At 35.8% G+C, this 17,050-nt stretch overlaps 1 protein-coding gene across 2 annotated transcripts in view; it reads right to left on the minus strand.

The window, feature by feature from the left end:
* Positions 1–4,021: 4,021 nt before the first annotated feature.
* Positions 4,022–17,050, minus strand: part of LOC121411101 (arylsulfatase A-like) — a 31,291-nt gene continuing 18,262 nt past the window's right edge. For both annotated transcript variants that reach the window (XM_041603623.1, XM_041603624.1), the window contains 2 exons: positions 6,845–6,992; positions 4,022–5,237 (listed from right to left, as the gene is read on the minus strand). In XM_041603623.1, coding sequence (XP_041459557.1) covers positions 4,930–5,237; positions 6,845–6,992 — 456 coding nt within the window. In that variant the 3' untranslated portion in view covers positions 4,022–4,929. The remainder of the gene's footprint in view (positions 5,238–6,844; positions 6,993–17,050) is intronic.

The following is a 17,050-nucleotide window of genomic DNA, read 5'->3' on the forward strand; positions in this document are numbered from 1 at the left end:
CTGTTCATACGTTAAGGGCGATTTTAAAGGACAAATCCACCCCAACAAAAACTTGATTTGAATACAAAGAGAAAAATTCAACAATCATAACACTAAAAATTTCATCAAAATCGGATATAAAATAAGAAAGTTATGACATTTTAAAGTTTCGCTTATTTTTAACAAAATAGTTATATGAACGAGCCAGTTAAATCCAAATGAGAGAGTCGATGATGTCACTCACTCACTATTTCTTTGTTTTTTATTGTTTGAAATATGAAATATTTTGATTTTCTCGTCATTGTCAAGTGAAATGAAGTTTCATTCCTCCCTGAACACATGGAATTCCATTATTCTAACATTTTGTGCTTCAGGCAAGGAGGTCCTAATCATCAAATTCGTAAAAATTGAAATATTGTGAAAAAGTTTAAGTAGGCATATGAGCTAGCGCTCTGCGCTAGCATTTTTGATTGGTAGGTCCAGTATACCTGTATATTAATTCTATTACACACTACTTAAAATCCCCTTTTTATGGGATTTCATAAAACATGTAAAAACTTAGAGTCGGCTTGCGATTTGCGTTTGCATGAATTGTTAAAAATATTATCCGTGCATCCTATTCATAATACAATGTGCTTTAAAATGTCCAGTTTTCAGGCCGCAATATCAACAAGTTTCACGCTCTTATATTAGATACGGAATAAAATAATAACACTTTTATGAATTCCAAATATCTAAATTGTCTGTTTTTCAGAATAGAATATCGACAAGTTTCTATGATTTTGATGTGATGAACAGTGTATATTTCAGGGGCCGTGGAATGGTTTTCAAAGTGGGGGCTGATGACGAAAAAAAAATCACAATCATATATATGGTCATTTTTACGATTATGTACACGACTTTGGAACTGGGTCCCCCCCCCCCTTGCTTCCGCGGCCTCTGTATTTCATGTGCAATGGCGATGTCTGAATCTCATCTCAAGAAATATGTATACAATTTATCTTTATTTGATATTAGCCATAAAACAAAACATCAACACATTCACAATAGGCTTAATGAAGACAGAAAACATTTAAGTCGAAAGAATAGAATTACATGTATAAAGAAAATGTGAAGCAGGGCAAAACAAGACTTAATTTATGAAGATGTGAGAAGGAAGGAAAAGAAGAGAAAGAGACAAGGGGACAGGGAAAGAAATAAAAGAAAACAGACGAAAGAAAGGGAGGGGAAGAAATTAAGAGAGAACAAGTCATCGCTTACATAGTTTCTTATCTTAGAAAACGGTTCTGTACATTAATCAATCGGTTCCATTATAATGTAGAAATGATAATACATCATTTAAAAACAGGATATTGAAGGAAGGGAAGAAGAATGAGAGAGCAAGTGAAAAAAAAACTGAAAATAAAAATAAGAAAGAATGAAAGAGTAAAAGAGAGAGAGAGAAAGAGAAAAAATGGAAAGAGAAAGGAAGGAAAGAGTGAATGAATGAAAGAAAGAAAGAAAGAAAGAAGGAAAAGGAAAAAAAGTAAGGGGGTCACAGGAAAAGAAGAGAAAAAAAGAAAGAAAACAGAAGAGAAGAAATAAAGAGGAAAAGAAAAAATCAAAAAGAATCAAAGGAAAAAAAAGGAAAACGAAAAAGAAGAAAGAAAGGAAAAGAAAGGGCAATGTTTATTTTTATGTTACATGATGGGGGTGATCTTCTACATATTCATATTCTGTATACACGTTCCTCTCTGCATAGACTGTAATAGAAGATATTTTCAAGGAGATATCACCTCTAACTCCTTGATATTTCAAAAGTATAACACATATGTATCTACCCATGTATGTATAGCCATGGACCTATATGCATGTAGCAAGCCCAGAATGTGAAAGAGAATGGCCCTATTTGTATACATTCCACAAGATAAGAAATGGTCATAACAGCTGGATCCTAATCCCTCTCTTGCCCCTACTTCCACAAATCTGCTGTCAATCATGGTATCTAGTGGCAACGGAGGGTTTCAGCAAGCTCCACCTCACATCCACGTTTCGTGGATGTGGCTCAAAGAAGTTGTAGACCCACTTCTGCAGCCTCTGTAGACCTAGTCTGCTATGCAGACTCGTTGAATCAGCTAAGGTACACACACTGCAGATGTGGGTCTACATTTGTAGACTAGTCTGACCTCAGCTGCCAGAGGACATTCTGGGGATCTATAAGCCAGTTCGTAGTTCCTTTCTGCGCATGATCAAAAGATTCTACGCATGATCAGAAGAAGGTCATTTGTGTGCTAATCTAGTCACCTGGTCTATTCAATTTCTTCATCCTGCTATGTAAGGCAAGTTTACGTAATATCTTGCTTTGAAATCTGCCTGTCATGATGAAAGAAATGAAAGGTCATTTGACCAAAATTGTCCATGAAGTAACTACGAACTGGTCTATTCATACTTATTCAGATCCAAATTTGTCTGCTTTTTACGTTGGAAGGATCATGACCAGGTCAGTCAGTCGCAGATCCCCCCCCCCTCAAAGTGGCTTCTTTCATCCGAGTGATATTCATGACTAGAGAGGTTTTGCATATTTAATGAGCTTGATGCAGACCAAAACACCTCTTTTAATTCGGTCATTGCTCCTTTAAGTATCCATCAATTTCATGGTTTTAATATCATTGTAAAGATGAAGAATAATTCTTTCAGTTCATGCGTTAGAATTCATTTGAAGATTTTGTAATGTAGGTGAAACTTTTGATCTAGAATATGCTACAAAATAATTATTTTCACCTGACAAGAGTTGTTATTTTTGCACTTTATTTTTGTTTGAGCCCAAATGATTTTTAAGTCATGATAAAGCTGAATAGCTATGCTTTAAAATGATATAGGTTTCAAAACAGGATTTGGTTTGATCGGGTCAAGATCACACTTTTCATTGGCCAAGTACTTTGAGCAGCTTGAAAACAAGAATAATGCACTATGATTGGTAAAGAGACCACACACTCATAGGCGGCGGAAGCGGGGAGATAAGGGGACGTGCCCCCCTAAATTTTAGGTGACGGGGGGGGGCGTTCCCCCCCCCCAATTTTTTTTTTTTTGCTTGTCAATTTTTTTTTCCTGCTTCCCGCCAATTTCACGTGGACCCCCCCCCCCTGAAACGATTTTTTTTTTATTTATTTTTTTTGCTTGTCAAAATTTTTGGGTTAGCCACTCCTAAAATTTAGATTGATAACCTTTTTTTTTTTGGGGGGGGCTTGTCCAATTTTTTACCTGTGTCCATCCCAAAATTTCAGGTGGACCCCCCTGAAACGTGTGTTGTCCCCCCCCCTAAAATTTAGGTTGATGACCTTTTTTTTTTTTTTTTTTTTTTTGGTTGTCAAAATCTTTGGGTTAGCCACACCTAAAATTTAGTTTGACAACTTTTTTTTTTTTTGGGGGGGGGGCTTGTCCAATTTTTTTACCTGTGTCCATCCCAAAATTTCAGGTGGACCCCCCTAAATTTTTTGGCTTCCGCCGCCAATTGCACACACTCAACGGTTCAGAGCAAGGTTCATGGCAAGGCCACACTCTACGGTATACCCGCGCGTAAATATTCATATCTGAATGGTATCCAAGATAACAACAATCAACAACATTGTTGTTTTGAAGCCTTATCCATCAGCCAATTAGAACTCTTGATTTCATGCGACCCAAAAATTTTTGAAATCTAGTATTGTACTTTGGTGGGAAAATTGTGATCTTGAACCGATTAAAATGTGCCGCATAATAGTGTGACATTGTGAGAAAGTACAGAAATTCAGCTTTGTGGTGATATAGATATCTTCGAGGCTAACAATAAAAAGTTTTGCACAATTTGCAAAGGAAAACAGAGGAAGAAAGCACATCCTTTTTTTATACCCTCACAAATTTGACTCTGAACACGTACATGTAGCTTTATTCCTAGCACAGTAGATACCCTTTTTTTCATTATTTTAGTTTTTTTGACACCCTTCGGTTGATAGTGAATGCTTTCTAGTCATAATTTTAATTCACAAACCACGCAATCAAAGCATATTCATAACACGTTTGGTTCGAAAATTAGGGACCCAAAAGTGTAACAGTTTCTCAATATCAGTTTTGTACTTTTATTATTGCATTAATTACAAAATTCTTAATGATAAACTTCTTGACAGGTTTCTTATTATATAGATTGATAACATTGACAATTCCACATATTTAGGGACTGATCCTTTTTTTCATGATTACAATTATGATAAGTCATAAGAGAATACAAATACAAAAGAAAAAAGTAAAACTCTGACGTCATCGGCTCTCTCTTATTTTCAAATTATCCTTGTTGGGCAGGGGGTGCGGAACCAATGACAAACAGACAGCGATTTTATGCAAGTTTAGCCCCTCCCCGTTTGTATTATGCATAATAAGTGCTTTGCAAAAAAACAGCAGGTCTACTTTTAAATCATTGTAAATGTTATACCATTCTTATTTACATATCCTACCTTCATTCCTTGAAAGTAGGCCGAATTTTTACAAAAACTAATTTGCCCCTCCCAACCATCAGAATGACTACGATTTGTTTTATTGGAGGCGCTGATCAGCTGAAATGCATGGAAAGTTTGAAAATTCCACTGATCATGCTGATAGGCCTATGGTGATTTTGAAGGAACTTCCGAATTATGCTTGTATTTCTCTCTCTCTTTCGATATGAACTTTTTCGGGTTGACTTTCCTTTTAAACATTTAGTAAACCAATGATGTATGAAGTTCCATCTAATTATTCTCTATGAAACACATAAACTTGGCGATAATCTAGCATGTATCTAATAGTATTATAAAAGCGAAATCACCTCATTCAGGTATATGGTGAAGGTTATAGTACAAGATGTCTTTGTAGATTCAGATCATAAAGCTGTCTTGGGTGTGGTCATTGATGGCTCGCGAGTCCGCCAGACAACGAACCATTACTATTCTGTCACGTAAACATTTAAAACCCTTTTTCATCAGAGTCCAACAGGGTTGGGGTTTTCCAGGACGTATTACCAATGCAGTGACAGCACGACGGAAAAGGGATACATCCTCGATTACAACACGGCATCAAACTATCATCCTTCGGCTTCCGTGTTTCAGATTGTGCAAATACCATTCTAGCATCAAAGTCTGCTCTCATCTGTATAATCATTTCGACGATGTCTTTTTCAGGAGAATGTTTTGTTGACAGGTTGTAATTTTCTGATGGGTCTTGTTCAAGATCAAACATCATGGGGGGATTATGATAGGTGCGTTGAGTAGATCCTGAAATAAGAAAGGTAACAAGGATACGATATAATATAATTTAACGGACAGAAAGAAACGGGGGCTGGAGCATTTCAATCCGAATTACTCAAAATAGTCCTGTAAAACGAAGAAGAGCTCTGGAAAATACGCGATTCACAGCAATGTTAAAGCTTGTAAAATGTTGAAGATTTAGGCTGTAGGTTGTGGAAATTACCCCCCGAAATTGAAAAATTAAATAATTTCCCTTACTCTGTTACTTGGTTGAATTACTTCTCCCTGCATCATGATTAATCATTGTAGAATAATACTAATGATAATGACATTTGTCATTCATGTATATAAGAAATATCATCGTCCTCAAATATACCGGACATAGTGGCTATTTCTGCTTGCTTGATTAATAATAATTGATCGATCGATCAAGATTGCAGAGTGAAATTTCATCTATTTATTTCAATAATACATGCAATTAAAAACGTATAGTACATTTACACGTAAATACTATAAAAAAAAAAAACAGAGATAAGATGGCCTGTAATGATACTAAATAAATGAAAGAAAATGTGCCCCAAAAGCCACAAAGGCTTTGAAAAAAGGGAAACCAAAAATAAAACGAAAGAATATAGAAAATAATCACAGGGCACAGGAATATGACGCCGCATCAGAAATATAATGAAATAATCATACGAAGAGACGTGTGTAAGAAAGGGGAGAATAATGCAGGAAAACAGTTGATAAGTGCTAAAATGGCTACAATAACTATCAAAATAAATTTTAGTAACTAACCCCATCTTGCTCTAAATCCAAGGAATATCACTGATACCAAAATTTAGATGGTGTAAAATGTGCGATAACATAAAATACGATCAAAATCACATTTATGAATAAATTTGATATAAGCTACATATAAAAAAAACACACAAAAAGTTTATATTGTCATTGATTAGGCTAGTAAGTTATTTATCTCGTTTTTAAGTTGTTTTATTCAACTATTTTATTCATATTATCTTTGTAGGTTTGCATGGTGGAGTTTATAACGTGGAGAAGGTTTACGGTTCACCATGTCTAATTGTTTGCTTGAAATTTATTTCTGCGTTCAACATGTTCAACATAATACAACATAATCAATTATTACATAGATTTTACATATGTATACATGTATATACATTTTAGACACACGTATCATTTACAATCTCTTTCTGAATATAAAAAAAGTATATGAAAAATATTATTTAACTCAATTTCAGAACGCAGGAGAACGTCGTCATGAGCGACCTGCTTGATGTTGACGACGGCCTCATATCATGATTATGAAGAAGGGAAGGAAACAGACAGAATGAAAACGAAAGACGCCATATGATGAAAATAGGGAATTAGAAGTATTCTTTCTAGAAAGGGAGTGAAGTCCTGAAAAGGACTGTAAACTGAGATGAGCTGAATATGGCTTGAGCAGCGATGGTTTGACCTACATGTCCATGATCTAACTGTATACAAAATGTTACTACTTTATTTCTTTGCATCCAATATATGTAAAATGTTCAGTGTATGCTTGTTTATAATTTCCTTTATCTATAAGATCATCTTGCTGTGTGCGTGGATTCGAAGCTAAAAGAATAATATATTACCTCGACAGTCAACATCCTTGTTCATCCTATTGGAGAGACGCGAGCCTTGAGTATAAAAAACGGCTTTATACTGCTTGTATCTTACTGCATATGACTTGTATTCAGTGTTCACGTTCGGAGGATAATAGAAAAAAGATTCTCTGACACTCTGTATTTAAGAGAAAGAAAAATTAAAAATGGTAAAATGATTTATTCGACTGAATTAAAGCGGAAATAAGCTATACACGCTGACTCGCGAGAAATGTTCCGATTTATGTTAGACGTTTCACTCTGACTCCCAATCCCTGAGTGCCAAACCACTCATCTGTCATGACTTCTTGCGCCTTTGATCGATAAGGCTCCAAAAGCACGGAACCTTAACCATCCGTCGCCAAATGAAAGTGGCTAAAGATCAGTGGAGAACGGGTTTTCACACCGGGATCTGCGTAGAGTAACGTAGGGACCGTACGGAAGACCACGTCGCCATATGTTTTGCCTACGCAGGTCTCCGCAACCCCATGTCACAATGGAAATTGACAGAAGTTGCGTTAAATTGACAAAATTGACAAAGATTGCGCAACATTATGCAAAGTTGACATGCAAGTTTAGGCAACTTTGCATTTGCTTGGGCAACTTTGCGCCATTTCCGGCAATTTTCCGCCCATTTCTGGCAATTTTCCGCAACTTCCGGCAATTTTGCGCAACCTTGCGCCATTTCCGGCAATTTTGCGCAACCTTGCGCCATTTCCGGCAATTTTGCGCCCATTTCTGGCAATTTTCCGCAACTTCCGGCAATTTTGTGCCCATTTCTGACAATTTTCCGCAACTTCCGGCAATTTTGCGCAACTTTGCGCCATGTCCAGCAATTTTACGCAACTTCGCGCCATTTTCCGGCATTTTTGTGCAATTTTGCGCCATTTCGGGCAATTTTGCGCAACTTTGCACCATTTCAGGCAATTTTGTACAACTTTGCGCCATTTCCAGCAATTTTGTGCAACTTAGCACATTTTCAGGAAACTTTGGAAAAGTTTGCACAACTTAAGGGAACTTTGCACAACTTAATGTAATTTAGAGAAACTTGGTGCATCTATGAGAAAGTTTTTGAAACTCTGTGCAATATCAAACATTTTTTAGCAATTTTTAGCACCTGCACACAATACAATGCCACTTTGAGCAGGTTTTCAAAATATATATATTGACTTTTGGTGCCTGCTCTCTTTCATTCGTCTCAAAATCTTATCTTGGCATATGATTTCAAATATCAGGACTTTATAATAATACTATTGCATCTTTCCTGTGGTCATGCACTTCTGCCAAACAATCACATAGTTGAACATCATCTTTGAAACTCTGTATTCATACATGTACTTCAGTCACAGAGTATGAGGACACCAAGAATGGTGCAATGTCAGATGTGCATGTATATAAAAGATTTCTTTAAATTTTTTTTATTAATTTTTTAATCCTCTAGCCCTCTATAATATTTTGTTCATATCTAAAGGGATCATGGAGAAAATATTAACATTCATGTGGTTCCAAAATCTCCATATATGCAATACGGTAAAGTGGGGGATGATGCTGTGGAACGGATCACCCACCTTTTAAATTCTTTGGGAGATAATTACATGGAACTCTAGCATTAAGTAACTAATTAAATATACTATCGTAAATCTAACGATGACATGCAATGCCAGGAGTATTTTATGTGGTACTAGTGAACAAAATAAAAAGACCTGCTTGCAAAAATATTTTGTAATGGAAGAAACAATTTATTATACTTAAAAATGTAATACATGTGATATGACTGCTGGATTTTGTTTACTACCCTTCCTCTAACTGTATTGAACAGTTCGTCGGCATTGTCTCTTAATGACATAAACCAGTTTTGGCAAAATTGATCATGAAGTATAGTGGGGGGGGGGGGGGTCAGGAAAAAGCATTTATCATAGTGAGATATAACTTCCATAATTACACACATTAAGAAGATTTTTGTGGCACTGAAAATGGAGAATTAAATATTGCTGACTTAGAAGGAACTTTTGTCCTGTGGCCATTTTCACCATTAACACTTGTGTAATAAAACACTCGCCATGAGTCCCTTAAACTATGTGCTTCCTTTAACTTAATCATGGTTAAGAGATTCCCTTAAGGGTACAGGATGCTTTCTTTTTAGCGCAGCTACAAAAAGATAATTTTCATGGTTTAGAATAGGAGATTAATGACAAATAAACCCTGAATGCTTTTCTTGGTCATGGAATACAAGTCGTACATTTTGTACACTTTAAATAATTTCTTAATGTATTGTGGTTTTTCAGTTATGTGTCATTTTATGAAGATGGTCCATTTCAACTCTTTTTACATCATAATTGAAGAACCACAAGACCCACAAAATTGTAACTGGATATTTGGATTCAGCATCACACCTGATTTAAAATCTTTACAAATTTCACTATAGCCGATTAGGACTCGCAAGTTACGACGAACGACCAAATCTCCTATGTCAAAAGGTCCTGTAGCCTTAAGTTTACCTCAAATTTAATTTTTTTCCATTGTCTTAAGTTATAATAAGCATATTTAGAGCTGGATTTTGCTGTAAACCCAACTAAAATTATTTGAGTTACTGTTGTAATGGTATGGCCAATTTAGTGCAGCTGAAAATAACAAAATACAAAGGGATTTGAACACTGTAACTGGCTATATCTCAAAATCAACACATCTGACAAATTACTGAATTCATTTGATCACATCACCTATTAATGCCTTTATAACCTAAATAAATAGTACAAATGAGTTATTACTGTAAACAGGTACAGGCATGTGACAAATATTGAAACACTTTTGCATTATATCCTAAATTTTCCAGTAGGGATTAACGCACAAAATCTAGTTTAGATCATTAAATCCCCACTCATGTACTTCAGGGTAGGGAAAACAAAACAAAACAAACAAAAAAACATTCCAAAGCTTGTATGTCCCACAGAATTCAAAACTGGCATTGAACTAGTTGTGAATGACCCCAAAGGTCGAATATTGATTCATATGTAGAGTACAAATGCCACTTTTAGGTGCTTTTGGACATAACTTTTTATTATATATAAATATATATACAGTGCATCCCAAAAAGAACTATACACTTGAAATGGCTACCAAATAAAGGTAATAAGATTCTTGGGTAAAATGTTTACATTTATATAAAGCTCATATCCTTAACTATCATTATGACACCAAAAATTCTGAAAAAAACGCATGCTTCAGTGAGTAATGCCCACTTTTGTAAAGGACACAAAAATTACCCTGCGCAGGAATTCACTATTCATTTTGCACGTGGTTATGAAACGCCATGAAGGAGTCAAAATTAATGATGGAATAAATCAGCAAACAGAGTCAAAAATAAACCAAGAGTTAAAAAAACAATCAATATTATGCAAAAATGTAATATTTTACTGTTTTGTTTTCATATCATTGATTTTTGCCTGTACTTCAATTTATTTTTGTCTTTGTTGGCCGATTGATTCCATCATTAATTTTGACTTATCATGGCGTTCCATAACCAGGTGCAAAATGAATAGTGAATTCCTGCGCAGGGTAATTTTTGTGTCCTATACAAAAGTGGGCATTACTCACTGAAGCATGCGTTATTTTTGGAATTTTTTGTATCATATTGATAGTTGAGGATATGAGCTTTATATATTTATAAATTTTTTCCCCAATAATCATATATATTCCTATTTGGTAGCTATTTAAAAAGTGTATAGTTCTTTTTGGGACGCACTGTATATATATATATATATATACACCTAATACATAAGATTATTGTTCACTGGTCATATTTACTATCAATCTCACAAACTTGTCACAGGGAAAAAGTTACTAAGCTGAAATGATAGTGCCCTTTTTCTCTGCCCTAAGTCAAATGATAGAACAATTTTTCCCTGTGCATGTTACCATGGCACACGACACTTATGCTTGAAGGGACAGTTGACACTAGAGATGAGTTCATGACACATCAGTCTATCATCACCAACTTTGCATTGACACGTTGAATGGCGGACTAGAAATTCCATACAGCCAAAGATTTATAAACATTTAACAATTAAATTTAAAGTGGGTATGTGCAGGAATACATTTCAGTAAGTTAAGTTTCATTTACTCATTCCAGAAAAATACAGCAATAAATTTCCTAAATAAAATAAATACTAAATCGTTGTGCGATGAAACACCTGTATATTGCAATCCTTTAATTAGCACTATAATCTGTCGCAACAAGGCTTGGCAGTGATGTCAGTGTGTGCTTTATTGCACACAGCTACAAATTACAAGCGTTCACACAATGCACTTGTGCATAATTATATGCGTGTGTTTAAGGATATCGCCTAGATTCACGCAAATATAACTGTCTTTTATTCCAGATTGGGTGGTTTGCTTCCGTTTGTACGTGATCAAATCCTTAGCAGGTTCAATCAATGTATTCAAATTGAGCACCCAAAGCAGATAAGGTGACACTTGTATGTATTGAAGGTTAAAGATTGTTTTGCTTGCCTGTGTGCTTAGAAAGAAACATTGGGTGCTTCTCCAAACAATGGTCCCACAAACTCTTAAGCAAGTTTGCTTCATCACGTGCATGTTAGCATTTGTAAACTATTCATGGAAGTTGTAGATAAAATGGCGAGACCCTTTCCTCTGTAACAGTTGTCCCACTTTTATGAATAGCCTGTTGGCAAATCTAAGATCCTTGGTCATACTCATCCACATTGTGAGTCACTTCATTGTGCTGCCACTCAATCATTAAATCTGATAAGTTATAAATGGAGTTTTTAAAGACCCATCTCTTGGCTTTCTTGCTAATTAACAGAATGGTGTTTACTGTGAAATACACTAAATGTGTCCATTCTCAACATCATCAAAATTCACACTGATGTTGAATATGCTGATGCCAATTCTTCTTTCCTGAAATCAGTAAGAGTAGCACTTCAAGTTCAAAGGAAGGAAGGGAGGGATAGATTTCATGCTCTAATGCTTGCACAGTGACGTCAGTCCATTCAAATTATGTGAACATGACATCACTATGCTTGCTGCACTAAAGCATGAATAATGATAACATGGTGAGGGTAGACACTTTTTGTGTCTGAGTAGATCACATGGTGAGGGTAGACACTGATTTTGGGTGTTTAATAACTACATTTGTTTGATTTTATGTCTATGATTAATACCATTCTCTTGTTTGCTGTTTTCTTTTCAATGATCGAGGGATGAGTGTTTAAGTTACATTTATAAAATATAAAGTTCAATTTTATGAGTTACACAGCTCTCTGTTAAATGTCCAATTTCAATTGTGACTTTCATTCATTGTTATCTTCTGCTTCACCTTCATTATGTTCTTCACTTGCTTCACCTTCATTATGTTCTTCACTTGCTTCGCCTTCATTATGTTCTTCACCTCCTTCGCCTTCATTATGTTCTTCACTTGCTTCACCTTCATTATGTTCTTCACTTGCTTCACCTTCATTATGTTCTTCACTTGCTTCACCTTCATTATGTTCTTCACTTGCTTCACCTTCATTATGTTCTTCACTTGCTTCACCTTCATTATGTTCTTCACTTGCTTCACCTTCATTATGTTCTTCACTTGCTTCGCCTTCATTATGTTCTTCACTTGCTTCGCCTTTATTATGTTCTTCACTTGGTTCGCCTTCATTATGTTCTTCACCTCCTTCGCCTTCATTATGTTCTCCTGGCGTGCCTTTTTCATTCTGCCCCGTTTGTACCTCTCTCTCTCCACCTTCCATATCTTCCACTCCGTCTTCATCAGTAAAATTGTAAATGTCATTCTGATCCTACAGTTTGCCAGTTACTACTGCAGGCAACTCTGTATATACTGACCTGCATGCTGTATCTGGGCTGTGTATCTGCAATGTGGTAGAAAAATAGATGCGATATTAAAACAGAGTACATTAAAATAAAAGTTTGCCATTGTGACATTTACCTTGCTTCTCCCCATTCCAGAAAATAACAACAAAAACATTTATACCATAAATAGGCCTACATGACACATGTCTCTCCCCCAATAATTCAATTAGCAGTTATTGGGAATAAAACTTGACATTTCAAATGTCATCAATTTCTAGGTGTTTTTGCACACTGGAACCAGCTGCAAGACTTGGAACGAGACATAATTTCAATTATGTTTGTTGTTGTTGTTGGTTTTATTTTCCAATGTTATAAAAATAATGATAAAAATCCGGCCAACCCTATTGGACAACGCTGGATCCGCCCCTGTATAATACTCGGGATGCTTACAATATAATTACTGTTATCAGTGGTAGATATGAACACACCTAACTTATTCTGGGGTCTCCTCCCCCTGACCCGTCCCCACCACTGTGCTTCTTGTGCTTCAGAAATTTTGAAAATGAATAAAACCATAATGTCCATAGGAGAAATCTATAAGAGTATAAGACTGGGCCTCCAAATACACATGAGCAAATAGAACATTGATTCTTGCCAAACGAAATAAGCTAGTGCGGGCATGGTAGCAGTTAACTCATTCGGTACAAAGTGACCACATCTTGTGATTTGGCCCACTGACAGCCTTACATTAGAAGAAAGAGTAAATACCACACAAATGCCCATTTTTATTGTTGCATCAGTACCCTTCGTTCACGGAAAAGGAAAAAAATAACTAAAATCCTAAAGTTGGCAACGTGATAGAAATATCCGAATTGCTCTTTTCCCACGCAAATTGGGAAAAAAAATAAACTTTTAAAGACATTCCTGAAACCTCAACTTAAAAAGGAAAAAAAAATGCAGCAAAGCTAAGCAACTAATCAATTGTCACGAATGAGAGTATTCAATGTATATGATAAAGGTTTGTTCTCTTATCGTATCCCATGAAATCCGTTTTGTTTGCCTGCGCTCTTAAAAGCCACTAGAACGTAAAGACATGGGTGGCGTAAAGACATTTTATGGCTTTTTTGCCGAGAACCAGCTCTAAATTTACGCATGTACACGAAAAAGAAATAAAAAAATGTATATACCACGCTAAATAGAACTGGGTCATTTTTTAATCATGCCCCTTTTGGATGTATTGAGTACATTCCTTCAGCGCCTTCATCCCGGGGGGTTACATATATCTGATAATCATCAAGCATTTTGAAAAGGATGATTATACCTTTGATAACTATGTCTTGCACCAGTCTTCGCACTCATTCAAGATGCCATATTAAGATCAGCGTTCATAGCTCCACTCAAACGGCATCCCAAATCTTAAGATAGAAGACAATATTTATGATAACAAGACGTTTAATGGCTTTTTTTGCAGAGGACCAGCTCTCAATTTACCCAAGTACACAAAAAGGAAACCAAACAGTGTATTTTACCACGCCAAATAGAACTGGGTCATTTTTTAATCATGTCCCTTTTGGATGTATTGAGTACATTCCTTCAGCCCAGGTCAATTTCCTGTATGTCACCGCAAAAGGAATGTATGATAGAAATTAACAGCTGTACTCTCTCAATTAAATATTCTATCAGGAATTGATAATTATCTTCAGATTTGGATTCTTGTCAGATTTGGATTCTTGTACACGAAAATGAAACCAAACAGTGTGTATATACCATGCTAAATAGAACTGGGTCATATTCTCAATCATGCCCCTTTTGGCTGTATCGAGTATATTCCTTCAGCCAAGGTCAATATCCTGTAAGTCTGTTACCGCAAAAGGAATGTATGTTAGAAATTAACACCTGTACTCTCTCAATATAATACTCTATCAGACTATCAGGAATTGTTAATTTCTCAGATTTTGATTTTTTTTAATTTCTAATGTCCCTTTGACCAGAGTGAAATTGTATACGCTATTTTCAAAATCTGAGCTTAGGGCAAGGAACAGAGAATTCTGCGGGATCAAGGATTATGAAGCATGAAATTTCACACAGCTTTTCATAAGGGAAGGTTACTATCTGATAATCATCAAGCGTTTTGAAAAGGATGATTATACCTTTGATAACTATGTCTTGCACCAGTCTTCGCACTCATTCAAGATGCCATTTTAAGATCAGCGTTTATAGCTCCACTCAAACAGCATCCCAAATCTTAAGATAGAAGACGATATTTATGATAACAAGACGTTTAATGGCTTTTTTTGCAGAGGACCAGCTCTCAATTTACCCAAGTACACAAAAAGGAAACCAAACAGTGTATTATACCATCATGCCCCTTTTGGCTGTATTTGAGTACATTCCTTCAGTCAAGGTCAATTTCCTGTATGTTACCGCGATTGGAATGTATACATGCCTGTACTCTCTCAATTTAACACTCAATCAGGAATCATTAATTTTTCAAATTTGGATTCTTAAAAAAAAAAACGTCCTTTTGACCCGAGTGAAATTGCATACTTCACTTCTCTAACTTCAAAATCTGAGCTTATAGGCAAAGAACAGAACATAATGGGGGACAGCATTTTAGCAATTAATAAGTCTAATAATTGTTTTTTAAAAATCATATTTTCTGACCAAACTAAAGGATTAAGAATCATGGAATTACACACCGCTTTCTATATTGGAAGATTACATGTAACTGATGAACATCAAGTATTTTGAAAGGGATGATAATACATGTAACTTTTATCTTCTTGCATACATCTTCGCACTCATTCAAAATCCCATTTTAAGATAAGCGTTTATATACATGTAACTACACTATTACAGTGTCCCAAATTCAAAGAAAAAAAATGATAACAGGATGTTCGCTGTCACATGATTTTGATATCAAGGCATCAAGAACATCTTTCAAATTCTAACCTGGTCTACTGTAAGACCAACTACAGTAGATAATCACCAGCCCAATAGAATACTGTAGGCCTACAAATGGAATAGGCTAAAACCTAATTCATCTATGGTCAGTGCTCAAGATAGCCGGTATTGCATCAGTTTGCTCTAGTTTTGCAGTATTGCTGTAAAATAGGCTACTACATTTATAGACATATTCAACATCCCAGACCAATTAAATTTAGCCCCTTATACATGTACTTGCCTTAAGCAATCAATGTTGTTTATTTCACATCAAGTACCAATTTAAACTTCCACCCCCCTCTCCATGCTCTATAACATTTAGGCGTCTTTTGATTAGAGTAAACTGTTTATATAACAGTCTGTACTCATTCCACTTTGTGAAAAGACAGTCATTTAGCACTTTCCTTGGAATACTTCTTCTTAAAAGTGCAACTGTTGAAGATGATGACATTGATGATGATGATAGCAGTGCTGATGACTTACATGTAGATGTATTTGACAATGATGGTAGCAGTGCTGATGACTTTGACGTATTTGACGACGATGCTAGCAGTGCTGATGACTTAGATGTATTTGACGATGATGGTAGCAGCGCTGATGACTTCAACGTATTTGACGACGATGGTAGCAGTGCTGATGAATTCGACGTATTTGATGATGGCAGCAGTGCTGATGAATTTGACATATTTGATGATGGTAGCAGTGCTGATGATGACTTTGACGATGATGGTAGCAGTGCTGATGATGACTTTGACTTTGGCGGCGTACAGAATAAAGGGGTGTGTTTTTCAGTCATTTTGGTTTGGATGCAATGGCTGTTATCTTCATTAGCTGGGCTATCAATTTTCATGTGACTCATTTGGGTATCATCCAAATCATTCCCAGCTAATTTTGTTTCTCTCATTGCTGATCTTCTTCTTTTCAAATATGCCCTTCTTGCTTCTTTTCTGTGCTTACCCATGAAGTTGTAAATGGACAGTAACTGCAGGCTATTCAATATGACATCTGGAGATGAAGTAACTAAAGCTGTTTTCTCCTTCTCTCAGTTCCATCATCTGTAACAGAAACATTTCTGAAACAGAACATTCACAATTAATAAACTAATTGATGAATGTTCAATTTTCATTAGTTGTTAGACTAGGGTTCCCAAACTTCCCGCTAGCCTTCAACGGCTCCTCTAATCTGTTGCACAACTGTAAAACCCAGTCAGGATATTTGTGTCCCTTAATGCCCCAGAGACATTATGTGTCAGGATGAAACACTGACAATTTCAGGTAGTGTAGGCATGTAAAACTAATTAGCCCCTTTTCAGCCAATGTTCAAAATGAGCAGTTTGAATGAAGTATATACATTATACAATTCACAACATAATTACGACAATTTGATATTCTGGAATATTCAGCCAATTATTCGTATAAAACAAGTGGAATGCCCCTG

Source organism: Lytechinus variegatus, chromosome 3, assembly GCF_018143015.1.
Source record: "Lytechinus variegatus isolate NC3 chromosome 3, Lvar_3.0, whole genome shotgun sequence".
NCBI lineage: Eukaryota > Metazoa > Echinodermata > Echinoidea > Temnopleuroida > Toxopneustidae > Lytechinus > Lytechinus variegatus.